This window comes from Phyllostomus discolor, chromosome 1, assembly GCF_004126475.2.
Source record: "Phyllostomus discolor isolate MPI-MPIP mPhyDis1 chromosome 1, mPhyDis1.pri.v3, whole genome shotgun sequence".
NCBI classification, from domain to species: Eukaryota; Metazoa; Chordata; class Mammalia; order Chiroptera; family Phyllostomidae; genus Phyllostomus; species Phyllostomus discolor.
In genome coordinates this window covers 167,623,189-167,649,953 of record NC_040903.2, presented here as the reverse complement: position 1 = coordinate 167,649,953, position 26,765 = coordinate 167,623,189, and the positions used below count along the sequence as shown (strand labels likewise).

General features: G+C 35.0%; 1 protein-coding gene across 1 annotated transcript in view; it reads right to left on the bottom strand.

Moving 5' to 3' along the window:
- TCF12 (transcription factor 12) overlaps positions 1 to 26,765 on the bottom strand; it is a 377,803-nt gene that overhangs the window by 209,663 nt on the left and 141,375 nt on the right. The window contains 1 exon segment of the mRNA XM_028505802.2: positions 20,471 to 20,544. Coding sequence (XP_028361603.1) covers positions 20,471 to 20,544 — 74 coding nt within the window.

The following is a 26,765-nucleotide window of genomic DNA, read 5'->3' as shown; positions in this document are numbered from 1 at the left end:
GGTTGGAAGATATATGAAAACTAAACAGTAATGGAAAAAATACAATAAAAATTAGATTAAAAAAAAAGACGACAATACAAATAAGTGGAAGAACATACCGTGTTCATGAACAGGAAGAATTAACATCATTAAAATGTCCATATTACTCAAAGCAATCCATAGATTCAATGCAACTCCTATCAAGATTCCAATGATATATTTCACTGAACTAGAACAAATATTACAAAAATTTATTTAGAACCACAAAAGACTCCTCATAGCAACAGTGATCCTGAGAAAGAAGAACAAGGTTGGAGGAATCACACTACCTAATATCCAACTACACTATTAAGTCCACAGTATTCAAAACAGCATGGTACTGGCATAAAAACATATACATAAGATCCATGGACCAGAATAGAGAGCCCAGAAATGAACCCACACCTTTATAATCAGTTAATATTTGACAGAAGAAGGAAGCACATACAATGACCTCAAGATTGTTTATTCAATAAATATTGTAGGGAAAATTGGACAGGTACCTTCTGAAAAATGAAACTAGACCACCTTCTTATACCACACACAAGAATAAATTTGAAGTGGATAAAAGACTTAAATTTTAGACCTGAAACCATAAAAATCCTAGAAGAAAAAATAGGTAGCAAAATCTCAGATAATGTTCGTAGCAATTTTTTATTGGATATATCTCCCAGAGCAAGGGAAACAAAAGAAAAAAATAAACAAATGGAACTACATCAAACTAAAAAGGTTTTGCACAGCATAGGAAATCATCAACAAAATAAAAAGACAATCTACAGAATGGGAAAACATATTCACCCACACATCTAATAAGGGGTTAATATTCAAAATTGATAAAGTACTTATAAAGCTCAACACCAAAAAGACAAACAACCCTATTAAAAGATGGGCAAAGGACATGAATAGACACTTCTCCAAGGACATACAGATAGCCAATAGACATATGAAAAGATTCTCAACATCACTAATTATCAGAGAACTGCAAATTAAAACCACAATGAGATACTATCTCACACCTGTCAGAGTGGCTATCATAAATAAATCACCAAAACACAAGTGCTGTCAAGGACTGTAGAGAAAGAGGAACCCTTTTGTACTGTTGGTGGGAATGCAGATTGATGCAGCCACTGTGGAAAACAGTATTGATATGCCTCAAAAAGCTAAAAATGGATCTGCCTTTTGACCCAGCGATCCCACTTCTAGGAATATATCTGAAGGAACCCGAAACACTAATTTGAAAGAACATAAGTACCTCTATGTTCACTGCAGCACTACTTACAATCACCAAGATACGTAAGCAGCCCAAGTGTCCATCAGTAGATGAGTGGATAAAACAACTATGGGACATTTACACAATAGAATACTACTTGGCCATAAAAAAGAAGACTATTTTACCCTTTGCAAGAGTATGGATGGACCTGGAGAACATTATGCTAAGTGAAATAAATTAGTCAGACTGGTCAAGATGGAAGTGTAGACTACACCTCACCTCCACATAGAACTATAGCAAAAAATACAACTAGACTACAAAACAAATGTCACCCACAATGGTTAGATAGATAATCAAGCTGTATAAAAGTCCAACAACCAAGGATTTAAAAAAGCTACATTCATCCAGGCATGTGGGAGGGGCGGAGACATGGAGAGGCATAGAGACACACAGAGGCATGGAGATGTGCATAGACAGGAACAGGAAGTCCTACATCCACGTGTGGTGGATAAAGATCAGGAAGGATACCTCAGGAGTGAGGGGTCCCAGCTCCAGTCCAGACTACCCTGCCCAGGTCTGGTTTCAGCACCAGGAAGATAAGACCCAATAACTGCTGGTTATAAAAATGAGTGGGGGTTGAGGTGACAGAAGAAACTGTGGGATTCTCAAGAGATTTTCTTAGAGGGCCTGCAACAGACTTACTACTCACAAAGACCTACCCCTTATGGAATTCAGTCCCAGGTCAACAGCTGGAAGGGCACCAATAGCACATGGCTAGAATGCAAAGCAAGAGCTGAAACAAGAGTTTCCTCCCAGGCAAAAATCCAGACACCAGGCAGTGGCACTGCCCCCTCCCCGAGCTTTCCCCTACACAGAGCCACAGAGCAGTGACAAGGGTAGCCCTGGCCTGGTGATTACCTAAAGCTCTGGCCCATACAACTTGATGGGTGTATTTTTCTACAATAGGCCATACTACTAAGACAGGGAGTCTTAAGGTCAAGGCAGGTCTACCTAATACACAGAAACAAACACAAGGGGTCTGCCAAAAGGAGGAGACAAAGAAATAGGGCCCAAATGAAAGGACAGAATAAAACCCTAGAGGGGAAAAACAAAACTAAATGAAATGGAGATAAGCAACTTATCAGATGCACACTTCAAAACACTTATTATCAGGCTGCTCCAGGAATTCAATGGGTACTTCAACAGCATTAAAAAGACCCAGGCAGAAATGAAGGTTGCATTTAGTGAAATAAATAAAAATCTACATGCCACTGCCTGGGAACCAACAGGGAACCAACAGTGAAGGGGATGAGGCTGAGAAGCAAATCAACAATTTGGAACACAAGGAAGGAAAAAAGCATTCAATAAGAACAGCAGGAAGAAAAAAGAATTTAGAAAACATGAGGATAAGACAGGTGTAGGAACCTCTGGGACATCTCTGAACATCTGAATCATAGTGGTGCCAGAAGGAGAAGAGAAAAAGCAAGAAACTGAAATAATGAAAGAAAACTTCCCTAAGTTGGTGAAGGAAATAGACATACAAGTCCGGGAAGCACAGAGAGTCCCAAACAAGATGGACCCAACCAGGACCCACCAAGACATATAATTAAAATGCCAAGGGTTAAATATAAAGAGAGAATCTTAAAAGCAGCAAGAAAAAAGCAGAGAGTTATCTACAAAGCAGTTCCCATAAGACTATCAGGTGATTTCTCAAAAGAAACTCTGTAGGCTGGAACAGATTGGCAAGAAGTATTCAAAGTGATGTAAACCAAGGACCTACAAACTAGCATACTCTATCCAGCTATCATTTATAACTGAAGAGAAGATAAAGTACTTCCCAAACAAGGTAAAACTAAAGGAGTTCATCACCACCAAGCCATTTTTATATGAAATGCTAAAGGGAATTATATAAGAAAAAGATGATGATCAAAACAATGAACATTAAAATGGCAATAATTTCACAATGATCAATAATTGAATCCAAATAACAAACCAAGCAAACAAGAAGAACAGGAACAAAATCATAGATATGGAGATTGTTAGGAGGGTTAATAGCTGGGTGGGGGAAGGGGAAAATGGAGGGAAAGGTACAGGGATTAAGAAGCACCAAGTGGTAGGTACAAAATGGACAGGGTGATATTAAGAACAGTATCAGTAATGGAGTAGCCAAAGAACTTATGTGCATGATCCATGAACATGAACTGAGGAGGGAACTGCTGGCAGTAATGGGGTAGCAGGTGGAGGGGGGCAAAGGGGAAAAATTGGGACAACTGTAATAGCATAACCAATAGAATATATTTAAAGAAACAAACAAAAATAAAATATAGCAAGACTGAAAAAAATAATACCAAATACTATATGATTTCACCCATATATGGAACCTAATGAAGAAACTGAACTAACAAGAAAAATGGAACAGACTCATAGATGGAAAGCAGGATGGCAGCTAGTATATGGGGTGGGGTTAGGGGATGAAAGGATTGAGCAAAAATGAAAAAGGACTCCTGGAAATGGACAACAGTGTGGTAACTGCTGAGGGGAGGAGTATATAAGAGGACTAAAAGGTAATGTCAAAATACAATAAGGGTTAAATAAAAAAAAAAAAAAGGAAAACAAACCCTGAGCAATAGAAAAACATCTCAATAGGTTTATTGCATCACATGGTGAGTACTCTGAAGGTGATGGAAGTTTAAACATGTAAGAATAAATGCACAATTTTTATGAATAAATTCTGGGGATTTTTGGGTCCCTCCTTATATAGTTCACACTCATTTTACCTACTATGCAGATAAAGACATACCAGTTAATCTAACTGTGTTGCTAAAGATCTGCAAGTAAGATATTAGCAGAGCTGGAATTAATAAGAATGCCATATACTTCATACCAATTCACAGGGGATTCTAAAACTAACACTATGCGGAAAGTGTAATGAAGATTGCTATCATTTTAGATAGTAAAAAACTAAACCTCAGAGTAACCAAGATTACAACACAGACTCAAATTGTGAATTATCAACTGCCAGCAAGAAGCTTCCTATTGTTCTGCACAATTAATCTATATTAGTATTATCAGACTACCTATTAGTCTAAGGGGCAAGACAGCATGGCATGACCAGTGAAATTTTAAATAAAGCCCAAGTCTCTCTGCCAACTTCCAATTGATACTTCTGGGTTAAGTATGAACAGGTTAGAAAATGGCAATATAACAGCACAGCTTCAAATGGAAATATCAAAGGCAAATGAGCATTGCCAGACAGGTAAAGAAATAGCATAAGTATTTGCTAAGGATGCTGTAGAGCAGAACGAAACATGCTGATAACTAAAAAACAGAAATGTCAATCATACCTCTGTGGTATCAAAATAATCACAGCTAACTTTTACTGAGTGTCTACTAAATCAATTAACTAATATAATACCTGCCAGCACTGTATTAAGGGCTTTCATGTATTATATCCCTTAATTTAAACTATATATAGATACTATATTACCCAGATCTTATAGTTGAGGAAATTTTGTCTTAGAGAATTTAAATAACTTTCTGAAAGTCAGAGAATGATAGAAAACTCATTTAGACTTGGAACTATGACAGCAGATGAATTAATGTTAGCCACTAATTTTTTAATCTGCAGTACTAAGAAATTTGTCAATAGACTACACACTTAAATAAAGAATAATTTCCATTAAGCCAACCACTTTTCAATGTCTCAGAATCTCTTTGGTCTCATGGCTTCTTATATAAAAAAATGTTTTTGTCTTAAAAAATACTGAGAACCCAATGAGCTTTTGTTAATGTGGGACATACCCACTGATATTTACCATATTAGAAACTATACCTAAGAAATTAAAAAAAAAAAAAAAACACAAGAGCTGTCAGAGCAAAGGCATCATCATCTATCATGTGGATTTGGAAATTTCACAGTATACTCAGGAAAGAATAAGACTGAAATGGCAAATAACGTCTTAGTAGTATTATGAAAATAGTTTTAACCTTGCAAACACTTTAAAACAATCCAGCAGACCCTGAAAAGTCCCTGAAACACACTAGGTAAATTAACAGATTCCAGGTAACGCTTGAACAATGTGGATAAGCAAGAGGGGCGGGGTATAGGGTAGAGTAGGGTTTTGTTAGAGCACCAACTCTAGTGCAGGCAAACAGCTACATATAACTTTTGGGTCGAAACCAGCACTGGTTCAATCTGGATGTGAAATCCGGGCCTACAGAGAGCCAATTGTACAGGTGGAACAAAAGTAGGTTTACAGTTGTGAGTACACGTAACACAGAATTTATTCTTGTATTATTACTTATTATGGACTGTATTATTTCCCCTAGAAACAACTGTAAATATACTTTTGCCCCACCCTGTATATTTATTTTTGAAAATCCACATGTAAGTGGACCTGCACAGCTCAAATGTATGTTGTTCAAAGATCAACAGTTTTTACTGTATTTTAAAATAAATCATGAACCCTCATCACCACTATACCTGATCAGAATCTGGAAATCCAGGTGAAAAATTTTAAGACTGAGGCTTCATTTCAGAGATGAGAAAAAGATTCACAAAGCCAAGGAGCACACCTAAGATTACACAGTCAGTGATAGATTTCTAATCTCAATGTATTAAAAAACATATTTGTGGCTTTTGATTACAAAATATCAGTAGACAAATACTTAGGGAGAGTTGACAGTAAGGAAAGCAAATGCACAATAGCAAATAAGGTATCAAAATTCCAAGAATCTCTTACATAAGCCAGTACCAAAAGCTAATAGCGCAGGAAAAGCTAATAGTAATGACTTCATTTCTCCATTCATTCATTTGTGCTGCTCTTAGGGCTTCCACTGATCCCCATCAGATCAGCCCAACTAAGAATTTTATTTCCGTATCTACTTCCAAACAGTATGAAGTAACAGAGAACAAAGTAACCCTCATACTTGAAACAATCACCAAACTAAAAATACATTCAACAACAGTTTTGAGACACTGGACATTGGCAGTGCCGGAATGGTGATCTCTAAGAGAGGGGAAAACAAAGTGCATCCTATTATTGTTGGGGAAGGGGGAAAAGCGAAAGGTAGCTTATCCTATAACTCTATACCTAGTAAAAAATGAAGAATATTTCAGATACATGGAAGATGAAAAACTTCATTAACAACCAGACCTACACAATGAGGAATACTAAAGGAAGTCCACTAGTCAAAAGGAAAGTAATACCAAAAAGAAATATAAATCTACACAAAGAACTACTCTGATCACAGAAGCATGTTCTCTGATCATAGAATTAAATTAAGAATCCTTAAATATTTCAAAATTAAACATATTCATTTGTAAATAATTCATGGGTCAAGGAAGTACTAAACTGGAAATTTATAAAGTACTTTTTTTAATTTTTAAAAAGATTTTATTTATTTATTTTTAGAGAGGGAAGAGAGGGAGAAAGAGAGAGAGAGAGAGAGAGAGAGAGAGAGAGAGAAACATCAATGTGGGGTTGCTGGGGGTCATGGCCTGCAACCCAGGCATGTGCCCTGACTGGGAATTGAACCTGCAACACTTTGGTTCACAGCCCACGCTCAATCCACTGAGCTACGCCAGCCAGGGCTATAAAGTATTTTAAACTGAGTAAAATGAAAACACAACATAACAAAAACTATGGGATGTGGATAACACCATGGTCAGAGAAAAATTCATAGTACTAAAAATGCCTGTTAAAAAAGATGAGTGATCTCAACCTCCACCTTAAGAAATTTGAAAAACAAAGGGCAAATTAATCTCAAAGTAAGGGTAAGAGTCAAACATATGAAAATAAACACAACAGGAAAAGAACAATAAAAAAATAGTTCTTTGAGAATGTCAATAAAATAGATTAAACCTCTAGCCATACTGATGAGGAAAGAAGAGGAAACAATTCATCAGTATCAGGAATGAGAGGATGGTACAAAACTCTAAAATGGCCCCCATAGTCTCTGTCTCCTGGTATTCACATCTGTATATAAACCATTCCTCTTGGGTGTGAACTGGCCTAATAACTTGCTTCTTATCAATAAAATACGGCAAAAGTGACTGGATGTCATGTCTATAATTATGTTCCATTGTGTCTTCTTGCTAGCAGACCCCTCCCCTGCTGGCTTTGATGAATTAAGTTGTTATGATGAAAAGACCTAATTGGCAAGATGCTGCTGTGGGCAGCTTCCAGCCAACAACCAACAAGGAACTGTGGCCCTCGGTTCAATAAACCAAAAGGAACTGAATACTGCCTTAAAAAAAAAAAAAACATTAGCTTGGAAGCAGATGTTTTCCAAATCAGTCTTTCAAATGGGACCCCAGTTCTGGCCAATATCTTGCTTACAGCCATGTAAAAGACCCTGAAGCAGAGGACAAAGATACACTATGCCAAATTCCTCACCCACAGAAACTGTGAGAAAACAAATGTATGTTATTTTAAGGCACTAAGTTTCTGGTTATTTGTTAATGTGGCAAGAGATAACTAATACAAATATTTAAGAGATAAAAAATATTTTGAATAACTTTATGCCAATAAATTCAACTTAGATAAAACAATCATTTTTCTTAAAATCACAAACCTCACTCAAAAAATAACTGGAATAGTCCTTCATGAAAAAGTTAAAATTGTAATTAAAAATCATCCCCCCAACAAAACTCCAGGCCACATATCTTCATTGGTAAACTCCCATTCATTGAGGCCAGTAGTACTGTGATACTAAATTCTGACAAAGACATTACAAGGAAAAAATTCCTACAGATCAGTATTACTCAAATATAAAAATTCTTAATAACATTTTAAAAAATCTAATTTAATAATACATAAAAGGACAATACATAATAACCCAGTGTTATCTCAGGAATACAAGTTTGGTTTAAAATTAAAAATAGCAATCAATACAATTCCCACAGTAACACATTAAAAAAGAAATCTATATAAGCATCTCCATAGATGCAGAAAATCTAACATCCATTTTTGATAAATACTCAACAAAACAGGAATAAAAGGGAACTTCCCTAATCTATTAAGGCACATCAGTGAAACCTACAGTTATATCATACTGAATGGTGGCAGGTTGATGGTTTTTCCAAGATCAAGAACAAGGCACAGCTATCCACTCTTACACCTTAATTCAACATTACACAAGAAACCATACCAATTCAATAAGGGGAAAATTTCAGATTGAACAGGAAAAATTAAACTCTCATTGTCCACAGAAGACATACTATCCAAACACAAAACCCCCCAGCATGTACCAAAAAGATGTTCTAGCTAGTGAATTTAGCAAGGTGCAGGATATGAGGTCAATATACAGAAATCTACAGCAGGATATAAGGTCAATATACAGAAATCTACAGAATTGGAAATTAAAAATTATAAGAACATTAAAAATTTAGTTATAAACTGAATGAAAGTTGTGCAAGATGTTCAGTGTGTGCAAGATATAGTGCAGTAAAACTATAAAATATTACTAAGAGAAATTAAAGAAGATGTAAATGGAAGAATATAACACATTCATGGTTCAGAAGTCTCCCCATTACTAAAGTATCAATTCCCCTTAAACCAATCTATAGGCTCAACACAATCATAACCAAAATCCAGAAGACTTCGTAGAAACTGATACACTGGGTTTAAATATTTTAATTTATATGCAAAACACCTAGATAGGCAAACGAATCCAAAACCAAATAACAGGTTGGAAGACACATACTATCTCATATTCAGATTTATTTTAAAGGTACAGTAATAAAGACAGTAAGGTACTGGTGTGATGATAAACCAACAGAACAGAATAGAGTTAAAAACTGAACCCAACATATATGTCAATTGATTTACAGAGTTAACAATGAAAAGGGAATTCAATGAAAATAAGAATAATTTCTTAAACAATGGTACCAATAAAAAACTGGACCCTTACTTCACACCTTATTCAGAAATAAACTTCAAATGGATCACAGATATAAAATTAATAGTTAAATGTATAAGCTGTCCAATTTATTATTTCTTGAGACTGTTACTAACCTTCACATTCAATTCCTAAGTGACATAGAAGGACTGCATTGTTGGGAAAATATGTGAAGTATATTCTATTCCTTTCTTAAAGATTTACAATTTATAATAACATTAAAAATAAAAATCTAACACCAACAAAGAACTCTGTTTAATTCCCTTTAACTCAATAATACATAAATATAGTGGACCATGGACTGCTGAATTTGTAAATTATTTATTAATATGTATCCTATGAAGCACAGTTTAAGAAACTATAATCTTGTTCAAAATTTTTGTTTTACATGTCAGGTACTAATATCCAGAATAAGTAACTAATTTGACCAAGTTCACTTGTCTAATGGAAGAAGTCTTTGAGCTTAAGTCCTCTGTTTTTTGTATTACAAAATAGATAATCATTTTCACTTGGTATGCCCTTGAGGTTTCATAACTAAGTACTGCTTTTATTTCTGTGCTTCTACTCTCCCTGGGCCATCATTATTAGAACTTTTATCTTTCTATAGTATAATAATTTGTTTTCCTCATGAGAATGGGCACTACTTTTGCCCAAGGTATGTGAACTAATAATTTTTGTTTTGCCCAACTAATTCTAGTGAGCACAAAATAGTGGAATCTCAATAAATGCTTCATGAATAAAAAAGTAGAAGAAAGAATGTGAATACCCCACAAACAAGAGTACAAAAATCCAAAAGAAGACTGTAAGATTCCAAAGTGGGAAGAAAGATACTAAAGAAAAGTTATCTAAAAGAGTAAGGCAGAGTTAGTGGCAAATCAAGAACAATATTTACAGAGCACTAACTCAGAAAAGTATAAACTCAATGGAATATAATGGTATCACCAATGCAAAGACGATATTTGGTTCAGGACAGCTGGTACTTTATTGTTTAATCACTTAATTTCCTATACTAAACAAGAATAAATTCTGCTCTATGCAAAATGGAGCATGTTGATTATTTCATGAAACTACAACCAAATAATTATTTCATTTGATAGCACAAAAGATTAAGCATCAGTTCAGTGTGTTGAAGGAAAATTTTCCAAACTTGTTATTCTCAGGAAATGACAACATATATGACAACATAAAATATATGACAACAAAAGTACATCACAAAAGAAACTAAAATTAACTGATTATGCTGTATTTAACTACATAATCTCATTTAGGTCTTATAATTATCTTGTGATATAAATATCCTTTAAAACAGATTTCAGAAACTGAAACCTCTTCTTTTAGTCTACATCCCTAAGAATCTGGGTTACCTACCTCCCCCCAATAATTTTACATTCCAAGATCTTTAATGCAATAAACTTTTCCAATAGTTTCAGTTTAGTAAACATAACTTATTTTTCTGACTTATAGAAACTATTTGTGAGTATTTAAAAAGTGTAATAGTCCCTCATCTTGTTTAGGACATACTCCAGGAATTCAAAACAGCTTTCTCCCTGAGGAGCATCCAAGATTTGTAAAATTCCTGACATGGTTTTGTAAGGGATCTGTATACTTCTCATGAGACAATGTAAAAAGAGAAACACATATACTACTTAAATTCTAGATATTCTACTCATGACTTTATAAAACTTCCTCCATTTAATTCTTACACATTTCTTATGCAATAAATCTCTCTGGAGGTGAGAAAGCTGAGGCTCAGAAATTAAGTATTTTATCTTTTCCAAGGTCAAATAAGGTAAAACCAGGAAGCAAACTTATCTGATTTATTACATGGCTTTTTTTACATATAAAAGTGAGTAATATTTCTGTAAGAAGTAATGATAGCATGTTACAACTTCTAAAATATCTATCTTTAAAGTCCTTGACAAGTAGAAATAACAACTGTCTTGGGATCTCTTTTATACTCTGGCAAGTATAATATGATAGAAAAAGACAGTAATTTAGAGCTGTATTAGTCTTAGGTATTTAATATCTGGTTAAGTTTTCTACATCTCTAAATCTAAATTCCCTCAACCTTTAAAATGTACAGGATTTTGAAAATGATTTGTGACTGGGTTGAAACTTAGGATAGGCAACATGTGAAAGGTTTTAAACTATACTGTGACAAATGCTAGTTATGATTATTAATGAAATAGGCTAAGGATGCTTAAAAATACATTTAGCTCAGTCTGTCCTCAATTATTTCTAAGTTTAGAGGAAATAATTTAAAAGCTGCAGAAAGTAAGACCGCAACAATTATAAGAGACACAAAAGAGATTCAAAGATTTATGTTTTGACTTCTACTTATTAACTTCAAAGACTAAACAATGTTTAGAAAAAAGAGAGAATTGCTATTTCATAGGCATACAAAGTTAGCAAAACTCACAGTGAGGTGAAAAACTGATGTAAAGGCTCTTTCCAAAAGATTTGTATTAGAGCATCTCGACAGGCACTGTCCTTAGAAGAATGGCTATACTGAAAAAATAAGTTTGACTGGCTTAACATGAACCCTGGACAATCTGATAGGTACGTGACTTCTTTCATTTTAAATATCCGTTGGCAAGAGATTTAAAGGGGCTTATATCATCTTAACTCAATTATTTTCTTATCAAAGAACATTAAGATTACAATATATAGGCATGTGCTATTTTGAATGCAACCAAGTGTTACAAACATTTCCCTCATGGGTTTATTTAACCCTAACTTTAAAATACACCCATTTCTTACCCACAGTTTTCTTCACATTCACAACATTCAGAAGGAGCAGTTACATAACAAAACAGAGATTAATGGGAACACAGATGCAATATATAGGAAACACTTACTTTAATTCTGTCCCTCCTGTCTTGCTTTGCTATTTAACTGCTTCATCTCGTGTTTTGTACCTGAGATCAAGAGGCATAAAATACTATTTCAAAATTTGTGTGTCCTTTCTAATTATTGCATTTGAACTCCTACTAGCTATAAAACCTACACCACTTTCCCCTTTAAAAATAAAAAAGGAAACAATAAACAAACTAGAGAAAGGAAATATCTGTCTAAAGGACAGTAACACTAATCTTTACTACACATCAGTACTGACAAATGAGGGTCAGTGGGTAAACTATTTTATTTACTTTTTATTCACACAGCTACATTTTCCCATTTACAAGGAAAACTATCAAAATCGGATAATCTGGTAGCTGTTATAACACAACCATAGCTAACCTCTCCAAGCTTAAAAAAAAAACACGCGGAGTTTAATTTGGCAGTTGTCATTCTAGGGGACAGTACATCTATATGGTTTTATATCTTCCTCAGTTACCAAGTATGTCAGTTTTTTCCCTTTGTGACATTTCTCTTCTTTCCATTATTTTCTGATCTTGATCTTACCATCCCAATCCAAGTTTTAGCTCACAGCAAGTGGGTCTGTGTCGTAACATCTTACCAGATCATCTTATTTCTTGCCATTCTTTTACTTTGGTTCCATCCTTCATACCACAACATATTGATTTTAAAACACTTTGTGTCATTACCTGTGTAAAAGTCTATTTTTAACTGGCTCTCTACTTCCCAAATAATGTACTATATTCTTCTACAGAAAGGTTACTTGCCTTTTCACATCATTTACCTACAAGCAAACTGTTTTCCTATTTACTGAATTTTGTAATTTGGGAGGAATCTGTACTTGTGGTTTCATCATTCCACATTTCCAGAAAGTTGCCTTTACTTCAACTTTATTCATATTGTACAAATACTGTCTGTCCTACTCAAACACTTCCTCTTCTATTAAATCTTTTCCTGACTACCCAAAGTAATCTTGCCCTCTCCTGTAATCTCACAGTTATCAATGAAATTAATCTGGTAATTAATTGTTTGCTACCTTAATAGAGTTAAGGTTTTATAATTTATTTCACTCTTTAGGTAAATATGACTTGTATTTCCAACCATATTTCCTGAACTCTAAGACATATCTTTATTCATGTTTTACAATTAAGAAAGAAACTGAGAGCATTTAAAAACATAAGCATCTTAAAACTTGGGGACCACAATAAGCCACAAGCTACTTAAAAGCAGACAGACGACATTATCATCATTATTTACAATGGTGGTTTCCATGCCATCATGTTCTGCTGGAAAAAGAAAACCACAGGTTCTCTTTACCCCTAGACATCCCCAAAGCCTCTACTGTAAAATGTAAATGAACTACACACCAAGTTCTCCCAAAACTCTGGCCAGTATAATACTTCCTGGGGTCAAAAATGATCTCTGCACATATTTTAAATCCTCACCTGGAGATATGTTTTATTCAAGAGAGAAAGAGGAAGAGAGACACAGGTGAGAAACACCCCTCAGTTACCTCCTGTATGTGCCCTGACCAGGGATTGAACCCATAACTAGGTATGTGACCTGACAAAGGATGGAACCCACAACCTTTTGGTGCATAGGGTGACTCTATAACCAACTGAACAACCCAGCCAGGACACCTATGTGTATTTTTATAGACAGCATGTGAGGGGAACTAAGGCTCTGTTACCCCATCCATCTTCAACTCACTACCTATCAAACTATAGAGTGGCTCTTAGCCTAGCTCTTCGACATGAATGAAAAGAAACTGAAACCCTGTTAAGAATAGAGAGAGTGCTGAGCAAAATTAAAGATCTCTTTAGCCACATCTGGCAGAAATGGTCCAGGAGTCCTTTAACTACATCTAGCAGAAATGGTCCAGGAGTCCTTTAGCCACGTCTGGCAGTAAATGCATCCAGAAAACCTCATGAACTCAATTTCCAAAAGGAAAGTTACGTCAACAGAAGCCAAACGACATATGTTTGCTCTAGTTAAATTTTTATTTTATTTTGCTTTCCCTTAGTCCAAGTATCTGATCTATATGGCTTTGTATATGACTTTTAGGAGGCTAGAGCAACTCCTAAATCCTTGTATCCTTACATTTTCTCTTTTTAGTTAACCTGGTTTATCAAGCTGCCACCCATGTGTATTCCTGAAAACTGGTCTGAAAACTGGCCACTGCTGATGTTTTTTAAATAAACCAAACCTTCATATCCCTTTATTGAGACAGGCAACAGAAATCATTAAAATAAAAGACCTCAAAATGTACCTACTATTTATCCCTTAATAGAAAGTCCCTGAAATTACTCTGTGCTGAGTCATATACAGCAGCTAAACCAAGTAGTTTAAAGCCAACTCATCACCACATAACTGGTTTTCCCCTTCTCCACTAATAGGCTTATGTCCGGAACTTAATAAGGTAGTTATTATTAGTACCAACTCCCCCATTCTTTCAATGAAAAAAAGAAAATAAAAAAAGTTTGAGGTAAAGAGAAATAATATGCTTAAGGTCATATAACTAAGAAGTAGGGGACCAAAAATAGAACCCAGACAACCTGATTTCAAAATTCAAGCTCTTAAATTCTATGCTATTCTGCCTCACAATACACCATACTTTCTAAGCAAATTTCTTTTTACCATGTCATGTCCAGTGTCCTCTTTTGGGATATCAACTACAGATCCTCTTCTCCTTCACCTTTCTACTTTCTCTTTTATCATTCCTTCAGTATATGACAGAAAATTTAAGGTAGTTTTTCTCTGAGTTGGAAATACTAAAGTAAGAGGGTTAAAAAGTACTAGCATAGAATTCACAATCCAGCCAAATCTCATAGGCACTTTGTATCAAAAGCATACATCACAAACTAGCTCAATCTCAAACTCATTAAGTCTTAGTTTCCTCATCTATGAAAAAAAAGCACTGGATGTAAATAACTAATATACCTTCTAATTTTGAAAACTCTGTAATAGTGCAAAATAGGGACAAAAGGAAGAGCAACATACATATGATTCTTTCACTCTACAAACCATGTTATAAAAAGAAGGGGAAAACTATGGTAGAAATTTAACAATTAGAAAAAACTAAGCACTCAAACCCAATTCAACTGAATGCTACTTTTTTCCCAAAAATAACTACCATAATAGATTATATATAACCTGAAAAATGCTCATGATTAAAATGCCAACTCCTGGTCACCAATGGTGTCTATAAATATAATTTCTATTAGTAGTTACCTACCAGTGAATTCCTCTACCTTTTAAATTAAGAAATGAAAAATTCTACCTTACAAAAGAGTGTCAACAAGAACACTTCTTTCTCTTGTGAGAGCCATCCTAACCTCTAGGCCAGGGTACAAACCCCAATGGCACTTCAGTATTGTGAGCTTGGCCCAGGTTGTATAGGAGAGCTGAGGCAATAAAACCAACATAAGATGACCCTTTGGGATTTCCATGAACTAAAATGATCAGACTGCATTTCAGAAATAGAATTTGCACATGAGGAAGTATATCCATTAAAATGCACAATGAAATATTAAATATTTGAAGGTAATAACAACGGTGCTAATAATAGTATTAGCAACTTTCATTTATTACATGAATAAATGAAATACTTAATAGCTATTGTTACATTTCATCTTTACCAAAACTCTATACAAAGTATGTATAAAATCATCATAATTTTAGACACGAGAATCTTGAGATACAAAGAGGTTAAGTAACATGTCCTAGGTCACAGACTACAACTCCCCAGAGGTTGTAATCTTAAATAATATGCTCCACTATGTAGTGTCATCAATCATAGCAACAATTTGTAAGCATAGTAGAAAGGCCTATTGCTGTTAATACCACCACCATCCACTTCAAGCTTCACCATCTTAAGTCAACTTCATTACTTTCCTTCCTTGATCTCTAAACATGACCTAGTAAATTTAATAATTCTTCCCATATTTGATTATATTCAGCAAATATGTATGGAGCACCCCTTTTGTATAAAGTATTGTACTAAACAAACTAAAACTTTTATGTTAAAGTTTTTGTCAGAAGAATCCTGCATTCTCAAGAAAGGAACAACTGAAGGGGAAGGAAATCAATTTCAATTATGTCCTTTACACAACTAAAAGAAGTAAAAGTATATTATCACTGAATCAGCAAATAATTCGTACTCATTCTACTTAGAATGAAACCATTTGCAAATGTATTCATTGATTTGTTTAATTGTTACATATAAATTTAACTGATGAATTCTGATGTACATAAAATTAAAGTCAACATTTATAAACAGACACTAAGCATTTTACATATACTATCTCATTTATTTCTCACAATGACCTTTTCTTTAAGATTTTATTTATTTATTTCTAGAGAGAGAAGGGAGGGAGAATAACAGGGAGAGAAACATCAGAGTGTGGTTGCCTCTCACATGCCACCAACTAGGGACCTGGCCCACAATCCAGGCACATGCCCTGATTGGGAATCAAAGCAGCAACCCTTTAGTTCATAGGCCAGCACTCAATCCACTAAGCCACACCAGCCAGGGCCTCACAATGACCTTTCAAAATAATCACACCACACTATCCCATTTCCCAGATGAGTAAACTGAGATAGAGTGAATGTAAGTAACTGGTCCAGAATCACGCAGGTAGTTAAGTGGCAGGAACAGGACTCATATCCAGACAGTCTGGTTCCAGAGTCTGTGCTCTTAGCCAAAGCCTTCTAAAGAAGAAAAACAAAATTGAAACTGAAAGAAACCATTAACACTATAGTTATTAAGAGAAATAGTGATATTCTCTGACCTTTATATGCCTAATATAAAGTTAAATATAGAAAATATTTGTTTTCAGGAAAGGATAAAAAAAATAAGAAAGTGGCAGGACAAACTCATTAACTATACCTTTTACCCACATCTAAACTATCTGAGATTTTAATTGCTCATTTCAATCTCTGTAGCTTTAACTTTGATCACCACTAACACATATTTCTGAATTAGCAGTGCTAGTCACATCATGACGTTATTTGTTCATATGTGTTTTTGTTCTGTACCTGAGTAGTAGGTCAATGGTGCAGAGACCAGGACTCTAACTAAAGTAGAGAGGTCTGAGATACACACCACAAATACTATGCTACTTACCTCTGAGTGTCTGAAACATGTTCTCTCTCATCTCCACATTTCCTAAGAATGCCAACCATTTCTTCTATAGCCACTATTAGGTAAAGTATTTATTTCTGTGTCTGCCTAAAAAAATTCTGCACTGAATGCTGTGCTGTAGTAATTCTGATAACCAGAAACTCAAACATACCACCTGTACATTGTGAGGCTACTTTTCTAGTGGATTTGGGAAGACACACCAGACACAACAGGAGCCCTGCTAGAGTGACTTTTCCTACTTCTGAAAGAACTGGTAACAGACAAACACAATGATGAGAACATTCCCCTTGAAAGCTGTTAAATAAAAAGTTCAACCCATATGATTTTGTATGGACAATCTTACAAAGTAAAATACATAGTAATATGCAGTATTAATAGAGTACATATGCCAAATATGGTTTTATAGTATTGCAAAAAATTATTATTTACTAAAATTACAATTTTACTGAAATATATCAAAATGATTTTTAGCCAACACCAATACTTGTTTCTGAATTTTAAAAAACTCAACATACTAAAATACTCAGGAAAATTATGTACTTTGGTTAACTGAGATTCTCATTAACAAAATATATCCATCCTTACCTTATGAAAATAATGGCCAAGATAGTGAATGGTGTTTATTAATAAAACCCAAAAAACAGATAATCTTCCCATAAAGAACTGCTGAGAAGAGTTTCAAACACATCCATAAATGTCTTTGCTGCTAAGAAGAGCTCAGGGTAAAAATAAATGCTTTGAAATTGTAAATGAAACATAACTAGCTCACTAAATTATTTTAGATTCAAAATTATGACTAGGATAGAAGAGTTAGTGGAAACGTGGATTTCAATACAAACAAAACTTAAGAAGGGCAGCATTAAATCACCACTCTGATCTCTCAGTACACAGATAGAAATATGTGTGTATTATACACACATACAAAACACATATACATTAGCATGGCAGACTGAAAATATCTAGGGATTAATCTTGTTTTTTAAAATAGAAAACTATGTTTAAAAGTTTTCTATGTTTACTATGAAGTTTACTACGAAATAAATTTAACTTCTATGTTACTATGAAGTAAATTTAACTTCTCACTGGACACAGTATAGTCAAAAATAATAATGACTAAAAAATGACATTTATGTTTCAACTGTATATCAAATAGCAAAAAGAAAAAGCAAGATTTGCTTTGAAGTCCATCTCTAGAAGCAAACTTCATTTCAAGATCTTCACACATATAAATATTTGGACACATTATCATGTTCTCTTCTCCTCAAATCCTCTTTAGTACTCAAACAGAAAAAAAATCGAAAGCTTGAAAGGGAAGTACACATAAGGTACAAAAGCATGTTATCACACAGTAACTCAAGTCTCTGAAAGAAAATGATCATAGAATTATACTCCTGAAACCTATGTAGCATATTTTGTCATGTATAATGCATATTTTTGTGCCCAAATTTTTGAGGGAAAAACAAGGATGTGCATTATACATGGATAATACTAATTCTGTATTTATATAAATGTTTTTAATTTTTATTTATGCTTATGTATTAAAAGCATAACTCTAGAAAGCAATAATAATATCTGTATGCAAAATAATACCCTAAACAATCAATTTTCTTTCTAGATATTAATTAATTACTTAATTAATTCAAGCCCTAGCTGGTGTGGTTCAGTGGACTGAGAGCTGGTTTGTGAACCAAAAGATCGCCAGTTCAATTCCCACTCAGGGCACATGCCTGGTTGCAGGCCAGGTCTCCAGTTGAGGGCGTGCAGTGGGCAACCAACCCACTGATGTATCTCTTACACACTGATGTTTCTTTCCCTCTTTTTCTCCCTCCCTTACCCTCTCTCTAAAAATAAATAAAATCTTTTAAAAAATTAAAATGAAAAGACTTTTTTCCTGAAAGTCTGTGCTAAAAACATGGGCATGCATTATACATAGGAGGACATTATACATGGCAAAATACAGTAATGTGATTAATTAATGTCACCCCAATATATTTAATTAAAAAGAAAAATAATCCAGTAGTAATGAATAGTATTGTGTTCCTCACTATGTAAAATCCTTACTTCAAAATATAAACAGGAAACTTACCTTTTCTATTCGTAATATTATTCAAAAAATCAAAAACTTTTAAAGGTGGAAGAAAATCTGGATATGAACCATTTCAACTATCCCCCAAATAAAATAAGGTATCCAAGAGTAAATGTCAAATTCATAGCAGAGTAGATAGTAAATCCAAGTCTTGTGATACAGGGCAGTGCTTTTTACACTACAACCAGCTCTCTCAGCACTGATTCTAAAAATAAAACACTAAAATTTTTCTTAACAGTCACTCTTTATATCTTTTTGGATTATAAATGACTATCCTAGTTCTTCATGAAGTTATTTGGAATAAATTAAACATAGGCTACAGCCCATGTAAAGCAAAACCACATACTTGAATAAGTACTTTAAGTAAGAATTTTTCAATGCCAAACATAACCCATTTGGAGACCATGAACTCCAATCACATAAATCAGTTTTCTTTCCACTTAAAGACAATTTGCTTCTAGGGGTAAATGCTTGTTTATCTTCTCTTGGTTAATTCTGAGAGAAATAAATGTTCATTAATCATTCAAAATATGACCTTTTGGAAAATATACCTCTTAACCTCACCAATTTATTAGGAAGTTTGGGAACACAGCATTTAATATTATCACCAATTCTTTGGTCTAATTTCCAATCCCTCAGTTTAAATTTTTTTAAGATTTGGAGGATTTTCTGTTTGTTCATTGTTGGAAGAAGCTCTAATCTGTTGACCTTTCAGTGAGCAGTATGTTAGCTTGGTCCTATTTTCTCATAACTGCCAACCAAGAAATGTCATCTGTTATTACGTGTTTTGATATGCTTCCAAGAGACAGGGCTATAGAGTCCCTGATATAAACAGCTGATGACTACTGGAGCAAGAATGGAAGAGAGGAGAGTGGAAGCTGGTACTCTGAAAGCTAGTGCCATCTCTAAAAACAAATAAACAATACATGAAGGAAAATGGCTATTTATGGAGAATACTTAGTGAGGCATTCCAAGCTCTTCCAATTTTAGTAAAGACTATTATAAGTAGTCCAGGTGTAGAAATTACACCAGGAATGTTTTCTTCATTTTAGGAGATAAAATAAATCCTCAACATTTGATAGTTAATGGAAAGAATTTTAAATCTACTATGAAGGTACTGGGTATTCTACATTCTAATGAAAATAAGTTAATCTTCATTTCTCTTTAAGAACTTGAGTTCATATATGAAAGAACTTAATTATTTAGCAAATTATATTTATAGTTTTAATCAAGGGTTGATGAGCAAACTTACTCTAGATGAGTCATAAGAGGGGCTTGGTTGACCACTTGTTCCCCAAGATGTCGTACTTCCTCGTTCATCCATACCTAAGGAGAGAAGAAAGTGAAGGATATAAATCCCAAAGGATACTATGACGGATGTTTCTTTGGTATGATATAGCAGAAGAGTACAATTCAGCGAATGGCATATGCATTTGTGTGGAACTGGCTGTATCAATCCTTGTCTCTGAAACTTGTGGAAAGTAAGTTACGTAAGAGCATACTCATTACTACTTCATAAAACTCCCTACATACACTGTAGAACTTCTGCACCACAATACACCTTTGGAGACACCTAAATCATGCCCTATTCTAAAGGTGTGTTTAGAATAGGGCATAGGTGTGTTTAGAATAGGGCATAATTTAGGCCTCTCCAACTTTTATCACCATCCATTGCTACTTCTAAGAGTAGATGAATCCACATGGCCTTTTATAGTTTAGTAGTGCCACCCTACATGAAAATCTGAAGAATTCAGCTCTTAAAGATAAATCTTAAAAATGAAGCAAATAATTGTTCAAGTTAATAAAACTGGTTTCTATCAGGGCACTGATTATTCTTAATCAAACTATATCAAATCAACATTATATCAAAACTAATCAAATTGATGTGATAACTCACATTAGTAAAATTTTCTCTAAAATCTGAATCCAAATGAGTAGATAGACTTCTATGAAAATTGCAAAAGAAAAGTCAAAATGAGAAAGGATCAGTAACCATTAGTAACAAAACAATTCATTGTGTTCCTGAATGTACCTTCTGAAGCTTTAGTTCCATTATTTTCACTTTCCAATCAGTCCCCAGGAAAAGTTGAAAGAGCATGAGATCTCTCAATCCAGCCATTCCTCTCTTTTCTGTTTTGAGGACCAGTCTTTTTCTTCCTTGACTCCTGAACAGGGTATACTCTACACCTAGCCTTTCTGACCTTCTTTTTATAACGAAATACAAATAGTTGTGTTTTTTTTTCATTCTTGCATGAAAAAACTCTAGGTGTTGCAAAGAAACACTCTATAAGTTTAGAACCTCTTTTTCTTAAAACAAAAAAAACCATTCCTTTAAGTCCTCTGTGATTTAGATGAGAAAGTGATGTGTAGTTAGTTAAATGCCCCAAAGTCCCCAATAACTAGTGAGCATTCCCAAAGCTCTTTCATAGGGACTGATATATCAATTGAAGGGTTAAGTGACAAAAAGTAGGGAAAGGGAAGTCAGTTCCCAAAATAGAATCTACTACACTAATCACTTAGTAGGACCCTAATTAATTCTTTTAAGGAATCTGTACTTCCTGTTATCAAGTGACTAACATGTATTTTTTAAAGTTTTTAAAAACAATGTAGAGAAACGATGGGTACCTAACTATAGATTATACTCCAGGCACAATTTCAAGTGAACCCAAAGCTTTGAAAACATGGAGGTTATGTATAAAAACACAAAATGTTTTGTTCATTCTTGGAGAATTCTTATTAAAATTCTAGATTTAAGAAAAATTCTAAGTTTGGGAAGTATCTTATAAAAACATACTTTGGTACCATCTCTCTAATATCACCTGTGGGTGACTTTCCAAGCATTTCTTCACAATTGACACTGTATATCAGCACACATAATTCCCATGATACCCAACTCAAGACAAAGGCTACCAAAACCTACAAAATCCACTTACATGAAACTACTTTCTTTTTAAAATAATACTTTCCATTTGCAATTATTTTTCTATATAAGGTAAGTTTTTTAAATACTAAATAGACAAAGTAAAATACAAAAAAAGATTGGCTACCGAGAAAGCAGGGTCTCAAATATTTGTACACCCATGTTTATGGCAGCATTATTTATAATACCCAAAAGGTGAAAGCAAATCAAGTGCCTACTGAAAAACAAATGAATAAACAAAATGTGGTATACATACAATGTAGCATCTACCCTTTAAAAAGAAGAAAGTTGACCTAAGGCTCCACCCTTTACTACACAACAGGTGCACCGAGACAAAAAAAAATATGGTCCAAAGGAAAGAACAGGTCAAAGCTCCAGAAAAATACAACTAAGCGATGAAGAGATAGACAACCTATCAAAAGCACAGTTCAAAACACTGGTAATCAGGATGCTCACAGAACTGGTTGAGTATGGTAGCAAAACAGAGGAAAACATGAAGGCTATGAAAAGTAAAATAAAGAAAAATGTACAGGGAACCAACAATGACGGGAAGGAAACTGGGACTCAAATCAACAGTTTAAACCAGAAGGAAGAAATAAACATTCAACCAGAACACAGTGAAGAAACAGTGACTAACATATATTTTTCAAAAAAAAATGAGGAGAGGACTTCCGGCAAGATGGAGGAATAGGTGGACACACTGTACCTCCTCGTACAACCAAGATTAGAAAACCAATAATTTACAACAATAATTTACTATCAGACTAACACCCAGATCCAGCAGAGGATTTATCTGAATGGAAGTAGGGCAGCCAAGAAGTTGAAGTAGACGCATTCATCCGGACTGGTAGGAGAAGACCAGCCGGTGGGCGCGGGGCTGGCTCGGGTCGGCGGCACGCGGAGGTGGGGGAAGGTTTGGCGGGAAATCGGCGCAAAAGCCATCCGGTGACCAAGAAGGCAGCGGTGATCCCTGAGTACGCAAGCTGCGGCTGGCAGACCCAGAGGGGTAGCGATTGTGGACCAGGGCAGAAGTCGCGGCCCAGAACCCCAGACAAGGGTCTGAGTCCAGGGGAATGGAACTACCGCCATTGTTTTCTCCCGCCCCGCTCCCGCCCCCACATATAACGTCACAATCTAGCGACTGGGGTGCCCAGCCCTGGTGAGCACCTAAGGCTCCGCCCCCCCCACCGTAACAAGAGCAACCAGACCGGAAAAAAAAGGAGAGACAGGGGGAAAAAAAAAACCATGTTTTCAACAGAGCAGATCAGTCCCCCAGGACTCATCCTTTTGAGTGACCAAGAATTAGCCAGTCTATCAGATGCGCAGTTCAAAACACTGGTGATCAGAAAGCTCACGGAACTGGTGGATTTTGGACGAAATTTAGATGAAAGAATGCAGATTACCATAAAACAGATGCAGGAAGACACGCGGAGGAGAGCCAATAGTGAAAGGAAGGAATATGAGTCTCAAAACAATACAGTGGACCAGAAGGAAGATAGAATCAACCAAGCAGGAAAGCATGATGCAATAAGAATTCAAAAAATTGAGGAAAAGATTAAGAGCATCCAAGACACCTTTAAACGTTCCAATATCCGAATTATAGGGGTACCAGAATCGGAAGGGGAAAAGCAACAGATTGAGCACGTATTTGAACAAATAATAAAGGAGAACTTCCCCAATCTGGCAAAGGGAACAGTCTTCCAAGAAATCCAAGAAGCTCAGAGAGCCCCAAAGAAGTTGGACCCAAGAAGAAACACACCAAGGCACATCATAATTACATTAGCCAAGGTAAAAACGAAGGAGAGAATCCTAGAAGCAGCAAGAGGTAAGGGGACAGTCACCTACAAAGGAGTTCCCATCAGACTGTCAGCTGATTTCTCCAAAGAGACCTTACAGGCAAGAAGGGGCTGGAAAGAAATATTCCAAGTCATGAAAGACAAGGACCTACATCCCAGATTGCTCTATCCAGCAAAGCTCTCATTTAGAATGGAAGGGCAGATAAAGTGCTTCTCAGATAAGGTCAAGTTAAAGGAGTTCATCATCACCAAGCCCTTATTTTATGAAATGCTAAAGGGACTTATCTAAGAAAAGAAGATAAAGAAAAGACATGTATAGTAAAAGGACAGCAAACTCACAATTATTAACAACCACACCTAAAGCAAAACCAAAAGGAACTAAGTAAACAACTAGAAGAGGAACAGAACCACAGAAATGGAGGGCACATGGAGGTTAGCAGCAGGGGGGTGGGAGGAGGAGAGAGGGGGAAAAGGTATAGAGAATAAGTAGCATAGAATGTAGGTTGAAAATAGATAGGGGGAGGGCAAGAATAGTACAGGAAATGTAGAAACTAAAGAACTCATAAGTATGACACATGGACATGAACTAAAGGGGGAAATGTGGGTGGGAGGGGGGTACAGGGTGGAGGGGAGAGAAGGGGGGAAATGGGACAAATGTAATAGCATAATCAATAAAATATATTTAAAAAAAATAAAATAAAATAATATAGAAAAAAAATGAGGAGAGAATTAGGAACCTCCAGGACAACTTCAAACATTCCAACATCTGAATCATAGGGGTGCCAGAAGGAGAAGAGGAAGAGCAAGAAATTGAAAACTTACTTGAAAACATAATGAAGGAGAACTCCCCCAATCTGGAGAAGGAAATAGACTGCCAGGAAGTCCAGAAAGTCCCAAAGAAGTTGGACCCAAGGAAGCACACACCAAGGCACATCATAATTACATTAGCCAAGAGTAAAGGTAAGCAGAGAGTCTTAAAAGCAGCAAGAGAAAAGGAGACAGTTACCTACAATGGAGTTCCCATAAGATCATCACCTGATTTCTCAAAAGAAACCTTGCAGGCAAGAAGGGGCTGGAAAGTATTCAATCAAAATCATGAAAAGCAAGGACCTATATCCAGGATTACTCTATCCAGCAAAGCTACCATTTAGAATGGAAGGGCAGATGAAGTACTACCCAGATAAGGTCAAGGTTAGAGGAGTTCATCATCACCAAGACCTTATTATATGAAGTGTTAAAGGGGATTATCTAAGAAAAAGAGGACCAAAAATATGGACAGTAAAATGACAACAAACTCACAACTATCAACAAATGAACCTAAAACAAAAACAAAGAGAAATTCAGCAAATAACTAGAACAGGAACAGAATCCCAGAAGTGGAGATTACATGGAGGGTTATCAGCCGGGGGTCGGTGGGGGGAAGAAAGGGGGAAAGGGTACAGAAAATAAGTAGCATACATGGTAGGTAGCAAATAAACAGGGGAAGGTTTAGAATAGTATAGGAAATGTATAAGTCAAAGAACTTATATGTACATGACATGACATGAACTAAAGGGAGGGGGGAATGTGGGTGGAGGGGATGTAAAGGAGGAGGGGAATAAAGGGAGGGGAAATGGGACTACCATAATAACACATTCAATAAAATATATTTTTAAATGAAAAAAAAAAATCCTTTTACCAAATCCCAGAATATTAAAAATCCACAAATGCCCTAAAATTTAAATATTCTTATGTAATACAAACATAAAATTTGTCATCCTGAGAAATAGTGTAAGCAAAAATGTGAGTTGGTTTATAGACACTTAGAGAAGTTTCATAGTAACTAATATTTAACTTTCTACTCACAGTTAAATTCAGATATATGTGACTCTGTAAATATATATCTTTTTGATATCAGGGGAATTGTGATACAGCTTGGCAAAACATTTTGCTGATCTCCTTTTGTTTACATAACTTATTTATTTCCATAAATAAATATATTTATACATAAATACAAATATGGATATATTTAGTAATAATTTTGAAATTACAAAGAAAAATAAAATTCTTACAAATGCTAAAACATAAGCCAATCACAAAAAGACATAAACTGTATGATTCCACTTATATGAGGTACAAATTCATAGAGATAAAAAATAGATTGGTGGAGATGGGGGAAGTAGGAGAAACCATGCTTTCATTGAACATTAATAACATATAATGGAAATTCATTTGGTGATCTCATCCTAATGAAAATAATCTGACCATAATTTACTCAGTTTAGGACTGAACTGTCTTATATCAGATGATTAATAAATATGAGGACTTTATGTTGTTTTAAATACATTTGTAAAAGATAATACAGAAAAGATGGGTGCCTATTACAGAAAACATTTCTAACTTTAAAAGAATGTATGAAATTCTATGCAAACACATACTCAATTTTCATCAAGTGACAGTAATTACTTCCACAGCATGAAGGAAGAGCAAAGATTAATTAAATAAAATGATAGTTAATTAAGCCACCAGCTAAAGAGTTCTACATACCAATAATAGTGGACATAGTAGGGGATTCACAAAGGATGCTATAGAATAAGAAGGGTATGACTAGGTTTTAAACTTAGAGCTCTATAGTTTTATTGTTAATATATACAGACTCTGAATAGAAGGTCATGGCTGGCACTGACAAAGGCAAGAGTCATCTTAACCATCAATGAATGACTCCTTTCTGCTGAACACAATGGCCGTACAAACATAGAAATATGACAGGAATAATCAACTTTCCAAAGCTTCAGCTATAAGATCAAGGTAATCAGGAAAAAAAAAAACCTTACACACAGAAAATAAGCTTA